A 20,482-nucleotide genomic window follows, 5' to 3' on the forward strand; every position below is an offset into this window, starting at 1 on the left:
TATCCTTTTTAAAATAGAGTAACTTTTTGATAGCATCAGGAGAGACAGTAAGTAGAAAGAGGGGAAGGTGTTATTTCTGTTCAGCAGTTTGGATCTGTGACAACCTACTGTTTTCAGAACTGGAGATGACCACTTGACATTCCCTCTGTAATCAATAAATATTACTAGGTAAGCCATGGGCTTACTACTCACTCTGTATCGTTTTGGCCATCTCTCTCTTTTCTCGGATAAGCTGCTTACGCCTCTCCCGGCATTCTTTGTTAAGTTTTTGCTGCTTGGAATTTTCCTCATGGAGCTGGACAATTCGTTCTTGCAGTCGTCCCAAGGAGCGGTTGGAAAAGACCAAAGCTCCAGAAAGATCACTCGGTATTTCTCCAAATAGCACATACTCTATCTACAAAAGCATGACAAAACTGGTATCAAATAGACAAAAACCAAACTAATTGTAAAGTCATAGAAAGGGATGTGCTTCTTTTCCTGTCCCTTGTTAGGTCATGACCTTTGGTCTCCTAACTCTCACCACTGAGGAAGGTAAAAGCAGGAAGCTGCTTTCAAAAAGAAGTCACATTACATCCCTCTGGGACAGCAAATCTTTCCAAAATGACCACGCTGGATATCTACTGCCTAAGGATGGAACAGACATTTCAGGGCTGGAATATTTGGCAAACTGCTACAGACAGTGAATCCAGTTTGGGTCAGGTTAAACAAGATATATGTAAGGCTGATCCTCCTCGGTTTTTCTTCTCAAATACAGCTTTCTTTCTTTACCTGACAAAATATATCACAAGGGGCTTTTGCTGATACGATCTCTGCATTTTAATGTAAGTTGTAATTCAAGTGGGATATAGAGATGAACAAAGAAAAGGGGAAAAAGTATTTTCCTTTTATCTTAACCTCCCTCATTAACAAGTAAATAATAGGGAAGATCATTCTTGCCCCATTAGTCCATGTCTATTTAAAGAAGGTGTGAAAAGTGACATGTGTCCAAGAGACAAGAAGATTTCAACCTCCAAGCCATTCTTTTAAGTCATAGGCTCCTCATTGCTTCAGATTTGAAGTGATTCAACTTTCAAAGTCATAATGACCACCAGGAAATATACATGTTTTGATATTATGCTTTTATAATAATCTCAGAAGAGGTAAGAACCACTGGGGTGTCATTCTGCAAGTAGATGTCTCAGACAAGGACTGCCCTTCTCCCCACCAGTGTCCCATGAATCTTTCTCTGGAAAAGTCTGAGGGTGATGGCTCTTCTGCTCAGAGAGGGTGGGGCAACCTCCAGCCCCATCACCTGGTGGAGCTTCAACGGGATCACAACCAGCAGTTCATTCAGCCGCTGCTGCTTCTCACGTTGATAAGCCTCCAGGGCCTCCTCTGCTGCGTTCAGATTAGTTGCCACAATTTTTACCTGTAGAAAGCCCCAAGTGCGAGATGTTAACAGGATTCGGTGAATATATACCTAAGGTGATAAATGAAACCACTGGGGAGGAACAAAAAATATGAGCTGGATCTGCCTTGTTGGGCTGGATTAAACAGATAATCCCAGACTGCTCCCCAGAAGTGTGTATTATTCTCTTTCTGCTAAGTCATGAGCCACACCACTTTTTCACTTGTTCCTATGACCCCAGAGTTGTAGAGATTTTGTGAATGAAAACGCAGAGGACGTGTTCCCATCTCCCTTTTATTTTCTGCAGGAAAATCATCTCTCAGCCTCTAGTATCTCTGTAACGATGGTTCAAATCTCATTTGGTCATAAGGACCTCGATAAATTAGCGAAGAAAGCCCTTTATGGTAATGAAATTACTAACTACAGTATTTTTAAAGTACATGCCTCATCTCCTAAAATACTTGAAAGCTTTCCAAGCCATTTCCCTTTTGCAAGTGGAGAAGCAGCCTACCAAAAACATTTCTGAATATGAATCAAGTGATGCTGCTCTAGGAAAGAGTACCTAAGAGGGAAACAGAGTAGATATGGCAGAAAAAATCTATACAGCTGTACCGGAAGTTTAGCTTAGTGGACTCCCAAAGGAATGCATACACCTCAGAATGTCAAAGTGTTCTACTGGGGTCCAGAAAGAAAATAGAGTTTCCTTTTTTTTAAAATTTTTATCTTATTCTTTTTATTCTCTGTTTTTGCAAATGTTTCATGCTATGCTATGCTATGCTAAGTCACTTCAGTCGTGGCCAACTCTGTGCGACTCCATAGATGGCAGCCCAGCAGGCTCCCCCGTCCCTGGGATTCTCCAGGCAAGAACACTGGAGTGGGTTGCCATTTCCTTCTCCAATGCATGAAAGTGAAAAGTGAAAGCGAAGTCGCTCAGTCGTGTCCAACTCTTAGCGACCCCATGGACTGCAGCCTACCAGGCTCCTTCATCCATGGGATTTTCCAGGCAAGAGTACTGGAGTGGGGTGCCATTGCCTTCTCCGAAATGTTTCATAACACATGAAATATAATTAGTACAATAGTTTATGGGTATAATACCTAAATGAATATACATTTACTGTGGGAATATGTGCTCCACAATTTTTTTTTAAATTTCCAGAAGTATATAATCAAAAAAGTTTCAGGGCCAATGATTTAGAAAAAGTTCCAATCATCAAAGGGGCAACGGCCCTCAAAGACGTCTGTAAATGGATGCAACATGGGATATGTCTCTCTTCTAACAATAAGCCTTAACTCATGCCATTGCTATGAAATAGCAGTATTATAGCTAGAAGGAGGTGTAGCATGTTGGGAGACGATAAACAGACCTGAAAAAGGCAGAATAACGTACTTTTTTGGACAGTGTATCGTGTTCTTTTTTGAGGTTATCGATCATTTTTTTTTCTTCAACTAAAGCCTCTTCAATGTCCAGCCTTTTCTCTCGAAGTTGAAGGGCCAGTTCAAAGAGACCCATATCACAATCTGAAAAGACAGTCAAAATGAAAAAGCAGCTCCATTTGTTAGAGAATATAGTAATAAGTGTGGACTTTGGGGCTTCAGAATTAATGTCCACCTGCTCCAATAAGGTTTCACTACACTTAGGGCTCCAGGTAGAAATTATAATGGTATTAATAATCATGATAGAGACTTTCCTGCCAGTCCAGTGGCTAAGACTCTGAACTCTCAATTCAGGGGACTTGGGTTCAATCCCTGGTCAGGGAACTAGATTCTGCATGCTGGAACGAAGATCAAAGACCCCAGTGCTGCAACTGAGACCCAGCGTAGCTAATATTTAAAAAAAAGAATAATAATCATGATAGTGGCTGTGATGTTAGTACTGATGTTCTGCCTGCAATGCAGGAGATTCCAGTTCAATTCCTGGGTCGGGAAGATCCCCAGAGAGAGGACAGGCTACCCACTCCAGTATTCTTGGGCTTCCTTTGTGGCTCAGCTGGTAAAGAATCCACCTGCAATGCAGGAGACCTGGGTTCGATCCCTGGGCTGGGAAGATCCCCTGGAGAAGGGAAAGGCTACCGACTCCAGTATTCAGGCCTGGAGAACTCCATGGACTGTATAGTCCATGGGGTTGCAGAGTCAGACATGACTGACTGACTTTCACTCACATAAGAATCTTAAGACTGTAAGAATATTTCAGACTGGTTTCACCAGTGAAAACAGTGAATATAAATTGCCAAGAATCTCCAGGAGACATAAAAATTGCCCTTAAAAAACAGGTTTGAAATATGAAAATTTAATGGTTTGGCAAAAAGGGAGAGTTTTATAAAAATACACATATGTAGTTTTAAATACACACATGTACATACACATATATAAATTTTCTGTTTCTCAGTAAAATGAAACTCTGCATAATTTATGACTGAATCAACTATAGATTGTCTGCAGATTATTTAATTTGGTACTCATAAATAGCAGCCTCAAGAAATAGGAAGTAAATTATCTAGAGAGTCCCCAAAAGTATTAGACTATACTTCATGCTTATTATACCATCCTTTCCTTAAATATTATGAAACAATTGAGAAACCAAAAAAGAGGGCCTTTTTGGTATTATCATCCATAGTCAAACGTCACAAAGAATGCACGGTTTTATCCAACTTACTTGTCGGGCAGATAGAATCATCAAAAACCTCATCTTCAGATCCAGACTCATCCTCATCACTCTCCAAGCTGGATTCTTCTTCACTTGATTCTTCACTTTCCTCCTCTTCATCTAAGGAGAGAGAAAAATACTGTTAATAAGTAGAGAAGTTCCTGTGTTAAGATAAATCCCAGATTTTAAAAATAAATCATTTTCAATGAATTAGTTACTAGGAAAACAAGGGGTAAATAAGGAAATTACTCAATATTTTTAGAAGAATTTAAAATAGTTAAGGACACAGGGACCACAAACTCAAGTGCCTGCAGAAGGTTATGCAATTAATTTCGGTGCATTGAGTGAGAGCGGGGTGAGACCGACCTGCTTGTGCTGTGATCTACCTAATGCACCCTTGGTTATACAGCATAGTGCTCTGAAAACAGAGAGGATTTTCACAACTTCTCTGAACTAAGTAATACTAGTTATAATCTTTACTTAACCTACTTAGTGTGAATATTCATGTCTTACTGTGGAAGTATTAATATTAAATGTTTGATTTAGAGATTCTGCACCAAACCCTGTTGGGGTTGTTAGTTGACACAGGCTCTCCTTTAACCAAACTTGAGTCAGGCTCCTCTGAGTCCTCTGTCTGGTCCTTGGCCCACGCTCTGTCCTTGGCCCATTTAGTCGAGTTTTAGCAAGAGTCCTGTTGAGTCAATTTGGTAAAATTCACTACTCTTAATATCTGGTTAAATTCCTTTTCCCTTAGCCTTAATATCTTATCACTCTGGCCTGCCTTCAACAAAAATCCTGTTATGTCAGTTTAGCAAAGACTTACCCTACCTCTCAGTAATTTTCCATCAACTAACCCCAATCTTACTCCTTGGCTATAAGCCTCCATTTGCCTTGTATTCAGAGTTGAGCTGATCTCTCTTACTATAAAATCCCATGATAGTGGTCCCCTGAATAAAGTCTGCCTTATTGTTCATTAACAAGTGTCATGAATGATTATTTCTTTAACAACATCATATCATATGTTTAATATGTTTTATAAAATATAAATTTTTTGAATACTAAAATATATCTGTTCCCAAAAATTTTAGATAAGGATTGTATGCCTCTTCCACTCAATTCTACTCCATTTTCTTTCAAAACACTTTGAGTCCATGTATGAACAATTAATGGTTTCTATTTTATGGAACATCAAAAAATATAAAGATAACTGGACCTCATACTCACTAGAAAACTTCTTAAATTAAGATGTCTCCTAAAATTAGTGATCTGTACCACCTTATGAAATAAATCAATGTTTATAATTAGGCTTTAAAATTCTTACATAGATGTCGGCTTTCAGGAAGATGAAGTAGATCTACTTCCCCTATTCTTCCCACTAAATACAGCTAAAACCCCTGGACATTAAATATAAAACGAACACAAGAAAACTCTGAGAAGTGGAAAGGAGAAGGCAGATCTACTATGCACTTGGAATCCTGAGGAACAACACTGTGGTGATTTGCTTGGATTTTCTTTTTGCCATATATATCTCTGAGGTGAAGAAGACGGAGTCAGTCTAACCTGAAACACCAACAGGTAGGGACACAGGAAGACCCAATCAGAACCTGCTCTCTCCAGCCAAATGACCAAAAAGAGGCAGATTAGCAACACAGAAAACTTGAAGAAACACCGCACAAAAATACCATGGTCCCACTCACACCCACATTGGCAAAGGCCTAATGGAGCCTAGACAAGCCAAAACATTTCACATAAAACAGTACCATGTACATTATTTGCAAGTGCTCACAGAATATACCCTTGCCAAGCTGTAATGAGGCACCCCACCATTCCAACTAGGATGGTGTCAGAAAACGTCAAGTAAAGAGTCAAGATATTTATTCTTTCTGAGGGTAACCAGTCCCCTTACCCACCAACCACCAAGATGTCTGTGGCGATCACAGTCTGGACCTTCATTCTCAGAGGGCAGCAATAAGGTTCTCTTCACCCTCCCTGCAGAGGCGGTGTCAGAAGAGGCCTGGTGGGGAGTCAGGACTTCTACCATTGCCCAGAGGTGCCAAGGCCTTCCCACCATGTTGTCAGTAGAGACTCTGTGAGGAGCTAGCCCTCCCATCTGCACACAGAAGTAACAAGGAAATCTCCCTTCCTTCCATGACAGTAAAACATGAGTACCTCCACCTGGCAATAAGGAGGAGGCACCCATTCCTTCCTCTGGCAAAACAGTGTTAGAGAAAGCCAAGTAAACCAGAAGATTTAAGTAGGATACAGAGTCTAATACATAATAGGAAAGTTTCCAGGTTTTAGCTGAAAGTCATACCAAGAACCAGAAAGATCTCTAACTGAATGAAAAAAGACAATCAATACATGTTAACACCAAGATGACAGAAACAGAATTATCTGATGAAGTATTTTAAACATGCAGGATAAAAATGCTTCAGTGAGCAATTATGAACACACTTGAAGCAAAGATATAAAATAGTCTGAGGCTTTTTATTTATTTATATAAGGAAAAAGTAAATGGAAACTTTAGAACTGAAAAATACAATAATGAAAACTAAGGGATGGGGTCAACAGTAGAATAGAAGGGACAGAAAAATGAATCCATGAACTTGAAGATAGAAAAATAGGAATTAGTCAATCTGAACCATAAAAAGAAAACCAACTGAAACAAACAAAACCCAAACCCCAGAGCCTCAGGGGCCAATGGGATCATAATGAAAGTCTCACAGTCATGGCATCAGAGTGCCATGAAGGAGTCAGGAAAGAGGAGGTCTTTAAAAAGACTTGAAGAAATAATGGCTGAAAACTTCTCAAATTGGGCAAGTACATAAACCTACAGATTAAAGAACTTGAATGTATTCCAAAGAGGATAATTCCAAAATCGACACTAAATCACATAACAGTCAAACTTCTGAAAACTAAAGAGAAAAAATACTGAAGGCAAAGAAAGAAAAGTGATTCTTCACCTACAGAGGATAAGCAATTTAAATATCAGAGGGTTTCTCACCAGAAACCACAGTGACCAGAAGGAAGTGGCACAGTATTTTTCGAATGTTGAAAGAAATATCAACCTAGAATACTGCATCCAATGAAAACGTCTTTCAGAAAAAGAGGGGAAATCAAGGCATACTTCAGTTCAGTTGCTCAGTCGTGTCCGACTCTTTGCGACCCCATGAATCGCAGCACGCCAGGCCTCCCTGTCCATCACCAACTCCCGGAGTTCACTCAGACTCATGTCCATCGAGTCAGTGATGCCATCCAGCCATCTCATCCTCTGTCATCCCCTTCTCCTCCTGCCCCCAATCCCTCCCAGCATCAGAGTCTTTTCCAATGAGTCAACTCTTCACATGAGGTGGCCAAAGTACTGGAGTTTCAGCTTTAGCATCATTCCTTCCAAAGAAATCCCAGGGCTGATCTCCTTCAGAATGGACTGGTTGGATCTCCTTGCAGTCCAAGGGACTCTCAAGAGTCTTCTCCAACACCACAGTTCAAAATCCTCAATTCTTCGGCACTCAGCTTTCTTCACAGTCCAACTCTCACGTCCATACGTGACCACTGGAAAAACCATAGCCTTGACTAGACGGACCTTTGTTGGCAAAGTAATGTCTCTGCTTTTGAATATGCTATCTAGGTTGGTCATAACTTTCCTTCCGAGGAGTAAGCGTCTTTTAATTTCATGGCTGCAGTCACCATCTGCAGTGATTTTGGAGCCCCAAAAAATAAAGTCTGACACTGTTTCCCCATCTATTTCTCATGAAGTGATGGGACCAGATGCTATGATCTTTGTTTTCTGAATGTTGAATTTTAAGCCAACTTTTTCACTCTCCTCTTTCACCTTTATCAAGAGGCTTTTTAGTTCCTCTTCACTTTCTGCCATAAGGGTGGTGTCATCTGCATATCTGAGGTTATTGATTAGATTATGGGAAAAAAATTTTTAATTGCCACCAGTATACCCTCCCTAAAAGAATGGATAAAGGAAACTCTTTAAGCAGAGGGAATTTTTTTCTTTTTTAAAAAAGGAAATTTTGAATAAAAATATGAATAAAGCCTATATGAATAGGCTTTCCTCAAAGTGCTTAAATAATGTTTGATAATTGAAGCAAAAATTATAACATTGTCTGATATGGTTCCAGATGTATGCAGAGGAAATATTTAAGACAATCATATGATAAATGAGGAAGAAACTGGGATATAAAGGCAGGTAAAGATTCTATACTTGACTTAAATTGGTAAAATGATGCCACTGCTGGACTGGGATAAACAATGAATATATATATACACACACACACACACACACACACACATATACATAGAATATAGACAGCAACGACTAAAAATGTTATACAAAGAGATATATTAAAAAGTGCTCAGTTCAGTTCAGTTGCTCAGTCGTGTCCGACTCTTTGCGACCCCATGAATCACAGCACGCCAGGCCTCCCTGTCTATCACCAACTCCCGGAGTTCACTCAAACTCATCTCCATTGAGTCGGTGATGCCATCCAACCATCTCATCCTCTGTTGTCCCCTTCTCCTTCTGCCCCCAATCCCTCCCAGCATCAGGGTCTTTTCAAAAGAATCAGTTCTTCGCATCAAGTGGCCAAAGTATTGGAGTTTCAGCTTCAACATCAGTCCTTCCAATAAATATTCAGGATTTCCTTTAGGATTTCCTTTAGGATGGACTGGTTGTATCTCCTTGCAGTCCAAGGGACTCTCAAGAGTCTTCTCTAACACCACAGTTCAAAAGCATCAATTTTTCAGCACTCAGCTTTATTTATAGTCCAATTCTCACATCCATACATGATTAGTGTAAAAAGTGCAAGAGAAAATAAAATGGAATTCTAAAAAATGTTCACTAACCCACAGGAAGGTAGGAAAAAGAAAAAAGACAAAACAGATATAAAATGGCAGACTTAATAGATCAAATATAAGTGGTTCAATACACCAATTAAAAGACAGAGTGGATGAAAAACATTATTCAGCCATATGCTACCAGAAATTCACTTCTAATGCAACTATATAGTCAAGCTGAAATTAAAAGGAGGGAAAAGATATATCATACAATTATTAATAAAAGCAAAGCAGAAATGACTATAATAATACAGGATAAAATGGACTTCAGAGCAAGGAAAATTACCCAAGACAGAGAAAGACATTAAATAATGATAAATATGCCAATTTATCAAGAAAACATAGAAATCTTAACAGTGTATGCATAAAACAAGAGAAATATGGGAAGTAAAAACTGATAAAAATGAGAGGAGAAATAGATAAATCCATGAATGCATTTGGAGACCTCCACACCTTAATTCAACATTTGATGCAACAACCATACAGAAAATCAACAAGGATATAGAAGACTTGAGCAATACCATCAACAGGATCTAACTGACAGTAATAGAACATGTCACACAAAACAATACAACATATAATACATTCTTCGCAAGTGCTCACAGAACATACAGCAAGATAGATATGTCAGACCATAAAACAAATCTCAGCAACTAAAAAAGAATTGAAATCACACAGAATGTGTTCTCTGACCACAACTGAATCAAACTAGAAATCAATAACAGAAAGATAACAGGAAAATCTCAAAGCACTTGGATCTAAACAACACACTTCTATATAATCCACGGAATCCAGAAGTCACAATGTAAATTTTAAAACTACACTGTCCTGAATGTAAATGAAAATTAACTTCAAGTTTTGTAGAATACAACTAGAGCAGTGCTGAGAGAGAAATTTATAGTGCTAAATTAGAAAAGAGAATAAATTCTCAAGTCAGTGATTTAAGCTCACACCTGAAAACCTTAAGAACAGGAGTACAAAATAAACCCAAAGCAAGCTGAAGGAAGGTAATAGTAAAGATAACAACAGAAAGCAATAAAATTGACAGCAGAAAACAGAGAAAATCACTTATGCAAAGAGCTGACTTGTTCTCAAAAAAATCAGTTGAACTGACAAACCTCTAGTAAAACTACAAAAAAAAAAAAAAAAAAAAGGAATTTAAGAAACAAGGTACCAATATCGAGAATGCAACAGACAGTATTACTAAAGACCCTGCAGACATTAAAAGGATAGCAAGGAAATACAATGAGCATCTCTATGCACATAAATTTGGCAACTTAAATGAAACAGACCAATTCCACAAAAAATACAAATTACCACAACCCACCCAATATAAAGGAGATAATGTGAATAGTTCTGTAACTATTAAGAACACTGAAATTCTAATTGTAAAACTACCTTGAAGAAATATATTGGCTCAAATAGTTTCACTGGAGAACTCTACTATACATTTAAATAATTACCATAAATTCTATACAGTATCTTCCAGAAAAATCAGAAAGGGGAGTTGCTTAGTTGCTAAGTCACACCCAACCCTTTGTGACCTGATGGACTATAGCCTGCCAGGCTCCTCTGCCCATGGAATTATCCAGTTAAGAATACGGGAGTGGGTTGCCATTTCCTTCACCAAAAAAGGGGAGAAGACTTCCCAAGTCATATTTTGAAGCTAGTATTCTCCTGATACTCAAAACTAAATATAGTATAAAGACAGTACAGTGATCCTCATGTCTATATTCATTTTTTTAATTTCTATTTTATTGAAGGATAATTGCTTTATAGAATTTTGTTGTTTTCTACCAAACCTCCACATGAATCAGCCATAGGTATACATATATCCCCTCCCTTTTGAACCTCCCTCCTATCTGTCTCCCGATCCCATCCCTCTAGATTGATACAGAGCCCCTGTTTGAGTTTCCTGAGCCATACAGCAAATTCCTGTTGGTTATCTATTTTACATATGGTAATGTAAGTTTCCATGTTACTCTCTCCATACATCTCATCGTCTCCTCCCCTCTCTCTATGTCCATAAGTCTATTCTCTGTCTGTTTCTCCATTGTTGCCCTGTAAATAAATTCTTCAATACCATTTTTCTAGATTCCATATATGTGCATCAGAATACATATCTTTCTGACTCACTTCACTCTGTATAATAGGTTCTAGATTCATCCACCTCATCAGAATGGACTCAAATGTGTTCTTTTTTATGGCTGAGTAATATTCCATTGTGTAAATGTACCATGACTTCTTTATCCACTCATCTGTCGATGGACACCTAAGTTGCTTCCACGTTCTAGCTATTGTAAATAGTGCTGCAATGAGCACTGGGATACATGCACCTTTTTCAATTTTGGTTTCCTCAGATCATACGCCTAGGAGTGGGGTTGCTGGGTCATATGATGGTTTTATTCCTAGTTTTTAAGGAATCTCCATACTGTCTTCCATAGTGGCTGTATCAATTTACATTCCCAACAGTGCAAGAGTGGTCCCTTTTCTCCACAACCTCTCCAGCATTTACATTTGTAGACTTTTTGATGATGGCCATTCTGACTGATGTGAGGTGGTATTTCATTGTAGTTTTGATTTGCATTTCTCTAATAATGAGCAATGTTGAGCATCTTTTCATGTGTTTGTTAGTGATCTGTATGTCTTCTTTGGAGAAATGTCTGTTTAGGTCTTTTCTCCACTTTTTGATTGGGTTGTTTGCTTTTCTGGCATTGAGTTGTATGAGCTGCTTGTATTTTTGGAAATTAATCCTTTGTCAATTGTTTCATTTACTATTACTTTCTCCCATTCTGAGGGTTGTCTTTTCACCTTGATTATAGTTTCCTTTGCTGTGCAAAAGCCTTTAAGTTTAATCAGGTCCCACTTGCTTACTTTTGTTTTTATTCCCATTACTCTAGGAGGTGGGTCATAGAGAATCTTGCTTTGATTTATGTCATCATGTGTTCCGCCTATGCTTTCCTCTAAGAGTTTTATAGTTTCTGGTCTTACACTTAGGTCTTTAATCCATTTTGAGTTTATCTTTGTATATGGTGTTAGGAAGTGTTCCAATTTCATTGTTTTACATGTAGCTGTCCAGTTTTCCTAGCACTATTGAAGAGGCTGTCTTTGCCCCATTGTATATTCTTGCCTCCTTTGTCAAAAATAAGGTATGCATGGGTTTATTTCTGGACTTTCTATCTTGTTCCATTGGTCTATATTTCTGTTTTTCTGCCAGTACCATACTATCTTGATGACTGTAGCTTTGCAGTATAATCTGAAGTCAGGAAGGTTGATTCCTCCAGCTCCATTCTTCTTTCTCAAGACTGCTTTGGCTATTCAGGGTCTTTTGTTTTTCTGCATGAACTGTGAAATTTTTTGTTCCAGTTCTGTGAAAAATGCCATTGCTGATTTGATAGGGATCACACTGAATTTGTAGATTGCATTTGGTAGTATAGTCATGTTCAAAATATTGATTCTTTCTACCCAGGAACATGGAATATCTCTCCATCTGTTTATGTCATCTTTGATTTCTTTCATTAGTGTCATAATTTTCTGTGTACAGTTCTTCTGTCTCCTTAGGTAAGTTTATTCCTAGATATTTAATTATTTTTGTTGCAATGGTGAATGGGATTGATTCCTTAAACTCTCTTTCAGATTTTTCATTGTTAGTATATAGAAATGCAAGTGATTTCTGTGTATTGATTTTGTATCCTGTAACTTTGCTAAATTCACTTATTAGCTATAGTAATTTTCTGATACTATCTTTAGGGTTTTCTATGTGTAGTATCATGTCATCTACAACCAGTGTGAGCTTTACTTCTTTTCCTATCTGGGTTCCTTTTATTTCTTTTTCTTCTCTGACTGCTGTAGCTAGAATTTCCAGAACTATGTTGAATAATAGTGGTGAGAGTGGACACCCTTGTCTTGTTCCTGACCTTAGGGGGAACGCTTTCAGTTTTTCACCACTGAGAATAATGTTTGCTGTAGGCTTATCATATATGGCCTTTACCATGTTGAGGTAGATTCCTTCTATGACCATTTTTTGAAGAGTTTTAATCACAAGTGGGTGCTGAATTTTGTCAAAGGTTTTCTCTGCATCTGTTGAGATTATCATATGGTTTCTATCTTTCAATTTGTTAATATGCGGTATCATATTGATTTTCAAATATTGAAGAATCCTTGCATTCCTGGAATAAACCCAACTTGATCATGGTGTATGAGCTTCTTGATGTGCTACTGAATTATGTTTGCTAAAATTTTGTTGAGGATTTTTTCATCTATGTTCATCAGTGATATTGGCCTGTAGTTTTCTCTTTTTGTGTTGTCTTTGTCTGGTTTTGGTATCAGGGTGAAAGCGGCCTCATAGAATGAGTTTGGAAGTCTTCCTTCCTCTGCAATTTTTTGAAAGAGTTTTAGAAGGATAAGCATTAGCTCTTCTCTAAATGTTTGACAGAATTTCCCTGTGAAGTAATCTGGTCCTGGGCTTTTGTTTGGGGGGAGATTTTTGATCACAGCTTCAATTTCAATGCTTGCAATTGGATTGTTCATAATTTCTATTTCTTCCTGGTTCAGTCTTGGAAGACTGAACTTTTCTAAGAATTTGTCCATTTCTTCGATTTTATTGCCATATAGTTGTTCATAATTGTTTCTCATAATCCTTTGTATTTCTGCATTGTCTGTTGTAACCTCTCCTTTTTCATTCCTAATTTTGTTGATTTGATTCTTCTCTTTTTTTTTCTTGATGAACCGGACTAAAGGCTTGTCAATTTTGTTGATCTTCTCAAAAAACCAGCTTTTAGTTTTATTAATCTTTACAATTGTTTCTTTCATTTGCTTTTCACTTATTTCTGCTCAGATCTTTATGATTTCTTTCCTTCTACTAATTTTTGGTTTGTTGTTGTTGTTCTTCTTCTATTTCCAGTTGTTTTAGGTGTAAAGTTAGGATGTCTATTTTATGTTTTTCTTGTTTCTTGAGGTAGGACTGTATTGCTATAAACTTCCCTCTTAGAACTGCTTTTGCTGCATTCCATAGGTTTTGAGCTGTCATGTTATCATTGTCATTTGTTTCCAGAACTTTTTTCCTTTCCCTTTTGATTTCTTTAGTAACATGTTGGTTATTTAGAAATGTGTTGTTTAACATCCATGTGTTTGTGTTTCTTACGGTTTTTTTCTTGTAATTGAAATCTTACAAATCATAGCATTGTGGTCAGAGAAAATGCTTGATATGATTTCAATTTTCTTAAATTTTACTGAGGTTTTATTTCTTACCCAAGATGTGATCTGTCCTGGAGAATGTTCCATGTGCACTTGAGAAGAAGGGGTATTCTTCTGCATTTGGATGGAATGTCCTGAAGATATCAATGAGATCCATCTTAGCTAATGCATCATTTAAGACTTGTGTTTCCTTATTTTCTATTTTGATGATCTGTCCATTGGTGTGAGTGAGGTGTTAAAGTCTCCTACTATTATTGTGTAACTGTCAATTTCTCCTTTTATGTCTGTTAGTGTTTGTCTTAACTATTGAGGTGCACCTATGTTGGGTGTATAGATATTTACAACTGTTATGTCTTCCTCTTGAATTGATCCTTGATCATTATGGAGTGTCCTTTCTTATCTCTTGTAATCTTCTTTAAGGCCTATTTTGTCAATATAAGGATTGCTGCTCCAGCTTTCTTTTGCTTTCCATTTGCATGGAATATATTTTTCCATCCTCTCACTTTCAGTCTCTATGTGTCTTGAGGTTTGAAGTGGGTTTCTTGTAGACAGCATTTATATGGGTCTTATTTTTGTATCCATTCAGCCAGTCTGTGTCTTTTGGCTGGAGCATTTAATCCATTTACATTTTAAGTAATTATTGATATATATGTTCCTATTGCTATTTTCTTAAATGTTTGGGGTTGATTTTGTAGATCTATTTTCTTCTCTTGTATTTCTTGACTATAGAAATCCCTTTAACATTTGTTGTAAAGCTGGTTTGGTGATACTGAATTCTCTTAACTTTTGCTTGTCTGAAAAGCTTTTTATTTCTCTATCAATTTTGAATGAGATCCTTGTCAAGTACAGTAATCTTGGTTGCGGTTTTTTCCCTTTCAGTACTTTAAATATATCTTGACATTCCCTTCTGGCCTGAGTTTCTGCTTAAAGATCAGCAGTTAACTGTATGGGATTTCCCTTATATGTTACTTGTTGCTTCTCCCTTGCTGCTTTTAATATTCTTTGTGATTAGTCTTTGTTAGTTTGATTAGTATGTGTCTTGGTGTGTTTCTCCTTGGGTTTATCCTGTAAGGTACTCTTTGTGCCTCCTGGACTTGATTGACTATTTCCTTTTCCATGTTGGGGAAATTTTCAATTATAATCTTTTCAAAAATTTCATACCCTTTCTTTTTTTCTTCTTCTTCTGGGACCCCTATACTTCAAATGTTGGTGCATTTGATATTGTCCCAGAGGTCTGGAAACTATCCTCAGTTCATTCTTTTTACTTTATTCTGCTCTTCAGAAGTTATTTCCACCATTTTATCTTCCAGCTCACTGATTCATTCTTTTGCTTCAGATATTCTGCTATAGATTCCTTCTAGAGTATTTTTAATTTCAGTCATTGTGTCCTTTGTCTCTGTATGTTTATTCTTTAATTCTTCCAGATTTTTGTTAATTGATTCTTGCATTTTCTCCATTTTGTTTTCAAGGTTTTTGATCATCTTTACTATCATTATTCTGAATTCTTTTTCAGGTAGTTTGCCTATTTCCTCTTCATTTATTTGGACTTCAGTGTTTCTATCTTGTTCCTTCATTTGTATAGTATTTCTATGCCTTTTTGTTATTTTTTTTTTAACTTATTGTGTTTGAGGTCTCCTTTTGCCAGGTTTAAAGGTTGAATTCTTTCTTCTTTTTGGTTTCTGCCCTCCTAAGGTTGGTCCAGTGGTTTGTTTGAGCTTCGTACAGGGTGAGATTTGTGCTGATTTTTTGTTTGGTTGTTTGTTTTTCCTCTGATAGGCAAGGCTGAGTGAGGTGGTAATCCTGTCTGCTGATGATTTGGTTTGTATTTTTATTTTGTTTGTTGTTTAGATGAGGTGTCCTACACAGGGTGCTACTGATGATTGGGTGATGGCCGCTCTTGTATTCAAGTGGTTTCCTTTGTGAGTTCTCACTATTTGATACTCCTTAGGGTTAGTTCTCTGGTGGTCTGGTTGTTTGGAGTCAGTGCTCCCACTCCAAAGACTCAGGGCTTGATCTCTGGTCAGGAACAAAGTTTCCACAAGTGGTTTGTTGTGGCATTAAGTGAGAGTAAAACAAATTACAAAAATGAGAAACCAAAGATGAACCCCAGACAAATGGCAGTTACAAAATCAGGCAATAATAATTAAAATAATGGAATATACACATATACATATACACCCATGAGCAAAGTGAAAACAGTCCAACAAAAATAAAGTGCAGTAGATTGGTCGGGTGAACAAAGTAAATCAAAATTTATATTTACCAGTTAAGAACAAAACTAACTAAAGCACAAACTGGAAAACAAAACTAAAGCAAGGTGCCAAGTAGGGAATAAAGTATTGAAAACAAAACTAACAAATATGTTGAGAGGAAAAGAAAGAAAGAATAGATATGCAAAGTTAAACAGAGGTAGACAAAGAAGATTTGTATACATTAAAGATTAAACTTCAAGGGGAAAAGAACCATAGGAAAGGCAAACAAAGGAATAAATGTAGAAAAAAATATAATAGGTTTTTAAAAAATTTTTAAATTATAAAAGAGAAAAGAAAGAACATGGAAGAAGGAAGAAAAAAGGGGAAAAAAAGGAAAACTCCACAGAACTGCAAAAGCTCAATGTAAAGGCAGAGGTTTATAGCACCAATAAAAGTGTGACTGAATATACACACATACATATACACCCATAAGCAAAATCAGAACAGTCCAACAAAAATAAAGTACAATAGACTGACCTGGCAAACAAAGGAAACCAAAAATTATATCTACCAGGACAAAACTAACTAAAGCAAAAACTGGAAAACAAAACTAAAGCAAGGTGCTAAGTGGGGAATAAAGCAATGAAAATAAAACTGACAAAATGTTGAGAGGAAAGGAAAGAAAGAAAAGAAAGAAAGAATAGATATGCAAAGTTAAATAGAGGTACACGAAGAAGATTTATATACATTAAAGATTAACTGCAAGGGGAAAAGAACAGTAGGAAAGGCAAACAAAGGAATAAATGTAGAAAAAAATATAATAGGCTTAAAAAAATTAAAATTAAAAAAGAGAGAAAAAAGGAAAACTCCACATAACTGCAAAAGCCCAATGTAGAGGCAGAGGTTTATAACAGCACTAACAAATGTGACTGAGGAAAAAAACAAGCTCAAAAGCTTAATTAGATTTCATAGTGCCAATAAAATCAACAACTACAATAGGGGGAGAGAATAAAGGGGAAAAAATCCAAAAGAATCTACAGAGAAAGTCAAAACATAAGAATAATAAGTGTTTTTCTTGAATCACTGCTCTCAGAGTCCTTTCCCTTGCTGGGAGTCACAGTCCACCTTACCTCCCTAGGATGCCCTCCAACACTGTGCTGATCTCTGGACCTGCTGTGGGGGCAGCTCTGAGTCTAATCTGGTCCTACTGCTATGTGTTCTTGCCTCCAATGTCCTCAGCTACCAGAACTTGTGCATTTTCTTTTGTGGGAGCTCTCAATGACTTTTTATATATTCCATCAACACAGAGTCTGCCTAGTTGATCATGTGGATTTAACCTGCAACTTGTACAGTTGGTGGGAAGATTTTGGGCCTTCTTCCTTAGCCACACTGCCCCTTGGTTTCAACTGTGGTTTTATCTCCACTTCTGCATGTGGCTCGTCCACTGGGGTTTGCTCCTGAGGCTGCCCTAGAGGACTTAGGTTTGCCTCTGTGAGGGCCAGGTGTGGAGGTGGTGCAGCTGCTTGGGTTGCAGGGGTTCTGGCAGCACCAGGTACTCAGGGGAGTTGACGGCCAGGGCAGCAGGAAATATAGTGCTCTGGTAGGGTATGGCAACCAGTATTGGTCAATACTCTCCAGTATTCTTGCCTGGAAAACCCCTCCCTGACAGAGAAGCCTGGCAGGCCACAGTCTACAGGGTTGCAAAGAGTCAGACACTACTGAAGTGACCCTGTAGGCATAGATGCAAGACTTTTTTTTGCCTGTGGCAGCTCTGCCCCCGTGAGAGTTGAGTGTGCAGGTGGTGCAGCTGCTTGGCTTGCGGGGACCCTGGCAGTGCCAAGTGTGCAGGGACATGGACTGCCTCTGCCACAGGAGTTATGGTCCTATCAGCGCCTTTTTTTGAGCCTCTTGTAGCTAGTGATCAGAAGGCCTCTTTGGCCAGTCTTTCTCCTTAGCTCTGCCCATTCAGGCACTTAGAGGGCTCCTTTGCCTGGGGTCCTTCTCTGTTGTTCGGAGCATCAGGCACATAGAGGGCCCCCCCTTGCTGGGGTCCTACTCTGTAGATTGGCACGTCAGGCACTTAAAGAGGCACCCTGGGTGGGGTCCTACTCTGTAGTTCAGTGTCTCAGGCATTTGATGGGCCAGCCTGTCTATTGTTCAGCTGCTGATGTTGGCCTGTGGGGAGAGAGAGGCTATAGTCATGTCTCCACCCCCTACACATGACTAAGCAGTATCGCCTTGCTTAGGTGGCTGCCTGGCTTTCCTCCACAGGCATTTCCCAGCACAATCTCCTCCCTCACCTTCCCGGATCCATCTCTCCACAGTCAACAGCAGCCCTCGTCCTGGGATCACTCCACACGCCCCAAACTCCAGCTCCCAGCCCCTGTGCCTTCCAGGGGACCAGCATTCCTGTCCAAGATACGTATGGCTGTAGCAAGGTCTATCTGAGTCTCATTCTATTTAGGCTGCCATAGATCAGCTGTTTCACTCTCAGCCTTAAATGTTTCTCCTCTGACTCAGACAGTTGCCCCAATGTGGGGATCAGACTCCTGCTTCAGTTCCCCCACCCACTGAAGACAGGTCCAGTCCTACTAACACTCCTGTTTATCCCCCCAGTTCCTTTGTCCTACAGAGTTTTGTCTGGTTCTATATATTCTTTTCCTCTGGTCGAGTACTCCTGTCTACTCTCAGCTGGTGTTTTGCATGCACTTCTGTGTCTGAAGGTGTATTCCTGATGTATCCATGGAGAGAGATGTACTCCACGTCCACCTACTCCTCTGCCATCTTGTTCTCCTCCCATAAAATTTCTTAATATTAGCAAATAGAATTCAACAATACATAAAAAGAATTTTACATTATACCAGAAAGTGAAAGTGTTAGTCACTCAGACGTGTCTGACTCTTTGTGACTCCATGGACTGTAGCCCGTCAGGCTCCTCTGTCCACGAAATTCTCCAGGGAAGAATACTGAGTGGGTTACCATGCCCTTCTCCAGGGGATCTTCCCAACCCAGGGATCGAACCCAGGTCTCCTGCATTGCAGGCAGATTCTTTGCCATTTGAGCTACCCAGGAAGCCAACATTTCAGAATGCTAGCCTAGTTTTGTAATTAGTAATCAGCCAATATAATCCACCATCTTAACAGGCTAAAGAGAAAAAAAAGGTCACATAATCATCAATACAGTAAAGCATCTGATAAAATTCAAACTCATTCATGAAAAACAAAACAGAAGAGAACTTCCTGAACTTGGTAAAAAGTATCCAAGAAACACCTACAGATGTTTTTTAATGGTATAGGCAGCATACTTAATAGTGAAAGATTGAATGCTTTCCCCCTAAGATTGGACTAAGGCAAGGATGTCTGTTCTTAACACTCTATTTTAAGATAGTACTGAAAATTCTAACCAGGGCAATAAGCCAAGAAATGGTAACTGGCATACAGACTAAAAATGAAATTGCCCTTTAGAGCTAGAAATTCCCAAGGAATCAATCAAAAACTCCTAGAATAAGTCAGGTTACAAGATACAAGATAAATATCCCCAAAGCAACCATATTTCTATATACTAGTATGGATATGTGGACACCAAGATTAAAAACAAATTACTCAAAAAATAAAAAAATAAAAAAGAAGTACTTTAGAGGTAAAACATGAACATGAATTGTATGTTGAAAACTACACAGTGTTGATGACAAATCAAAGCTTTAAATAAATACATATCCTGTTCATGCATTGGAAGACTCAATATAGGAAAGACACTAATTCCCCCCAAACTGATAGAGGTTTAACACAATTGCTGTCAGAATTCCAATGATATCTTTTGTAGATATATAAAAAAAATTAAACATGGAAATATAAAGGTACCAGAATAGCTAATGTAATTTTTAAAAGTGGGAGGAATTAGTCTACCTGATTTTAGAACTCAATACCTACCATACTCAAGACCTTAGTATTGGTGAAGAGATAAACACACAGATCAACAGAACAGAATTAAAAAGAAAAAAAAAACAACAGAAATAGGTCCACATAGATAGGCTCAAATGATTTTTGACAAAGATAAAGGCAATCCAACAGAAGAGAGACAGCCTTTTCAACAAATGGTGCTAGAAAAATTGGACATTCCTAGGAGAAAACAAAAACCTTGACCTAAGTCTCCTACCTTACAGAAAACTTAACTCCAAATGGATCATTGATTTCAATGTAAACCTATAAAACCTTTAGA

The 20,482-nt window shown here is 38.2% G+C and overlaps 1 protein-coding gene across 6 annotated transcripts in view; it reads right to left on the bottom strand.

Annotated features, from left to right (window-relative positions):
- CFAP44 (cilia and flagella associated protein 44) overlaps positions 1–20,482 on the bottom strand; it is a 118,173-nt gene that overhangs the window by 12,383 nt on the left and 85,308 nt on the right. For all 6 annotated transcript variants that reach the window (XM_019981280.2, XM_070788003.1, XM_070788011.1 and 3 more), the window contains 4 exons: positions 4,041–4,151; positions 2,775–2,905; positions 1,292–1,408; positions 193–394 (listed from right to left, as the gene is read on the bottom strand). In XM_019981280.2, coding sequence (XP_019836839.2) covers positions 193–394; positions 1,292–1,408; positions 2,775–2,905; positions 4,041–4,151 — 561 coding nt within the window. The remainder of the gene's footprint in view (positions 1–192; positions 395–1,291; positions 1,409–2,774; positions 2,906–4,040; positions 4,152–20,482) is intronic.

The sequence above is a fragment of the Bos indicus genome, chromosome 1 (genome assembly GCF_029378745.1).
Source record: "Bos indicus isolate NIAB-ARS_2022 breed Sahiwal x Tharparkar chromosome 1, NIAB-ARS_B.indTharparkar_mat_pri_1.0, whole genome shotgun sequence".
In the NCBI taxonomy this organism is placed as follows: domain Eukaryota; kingdom Metazoa; phylum Chordata; class Mammalia; order Artiodactyla; family Bovidae; genus Bos; species Bos indicus.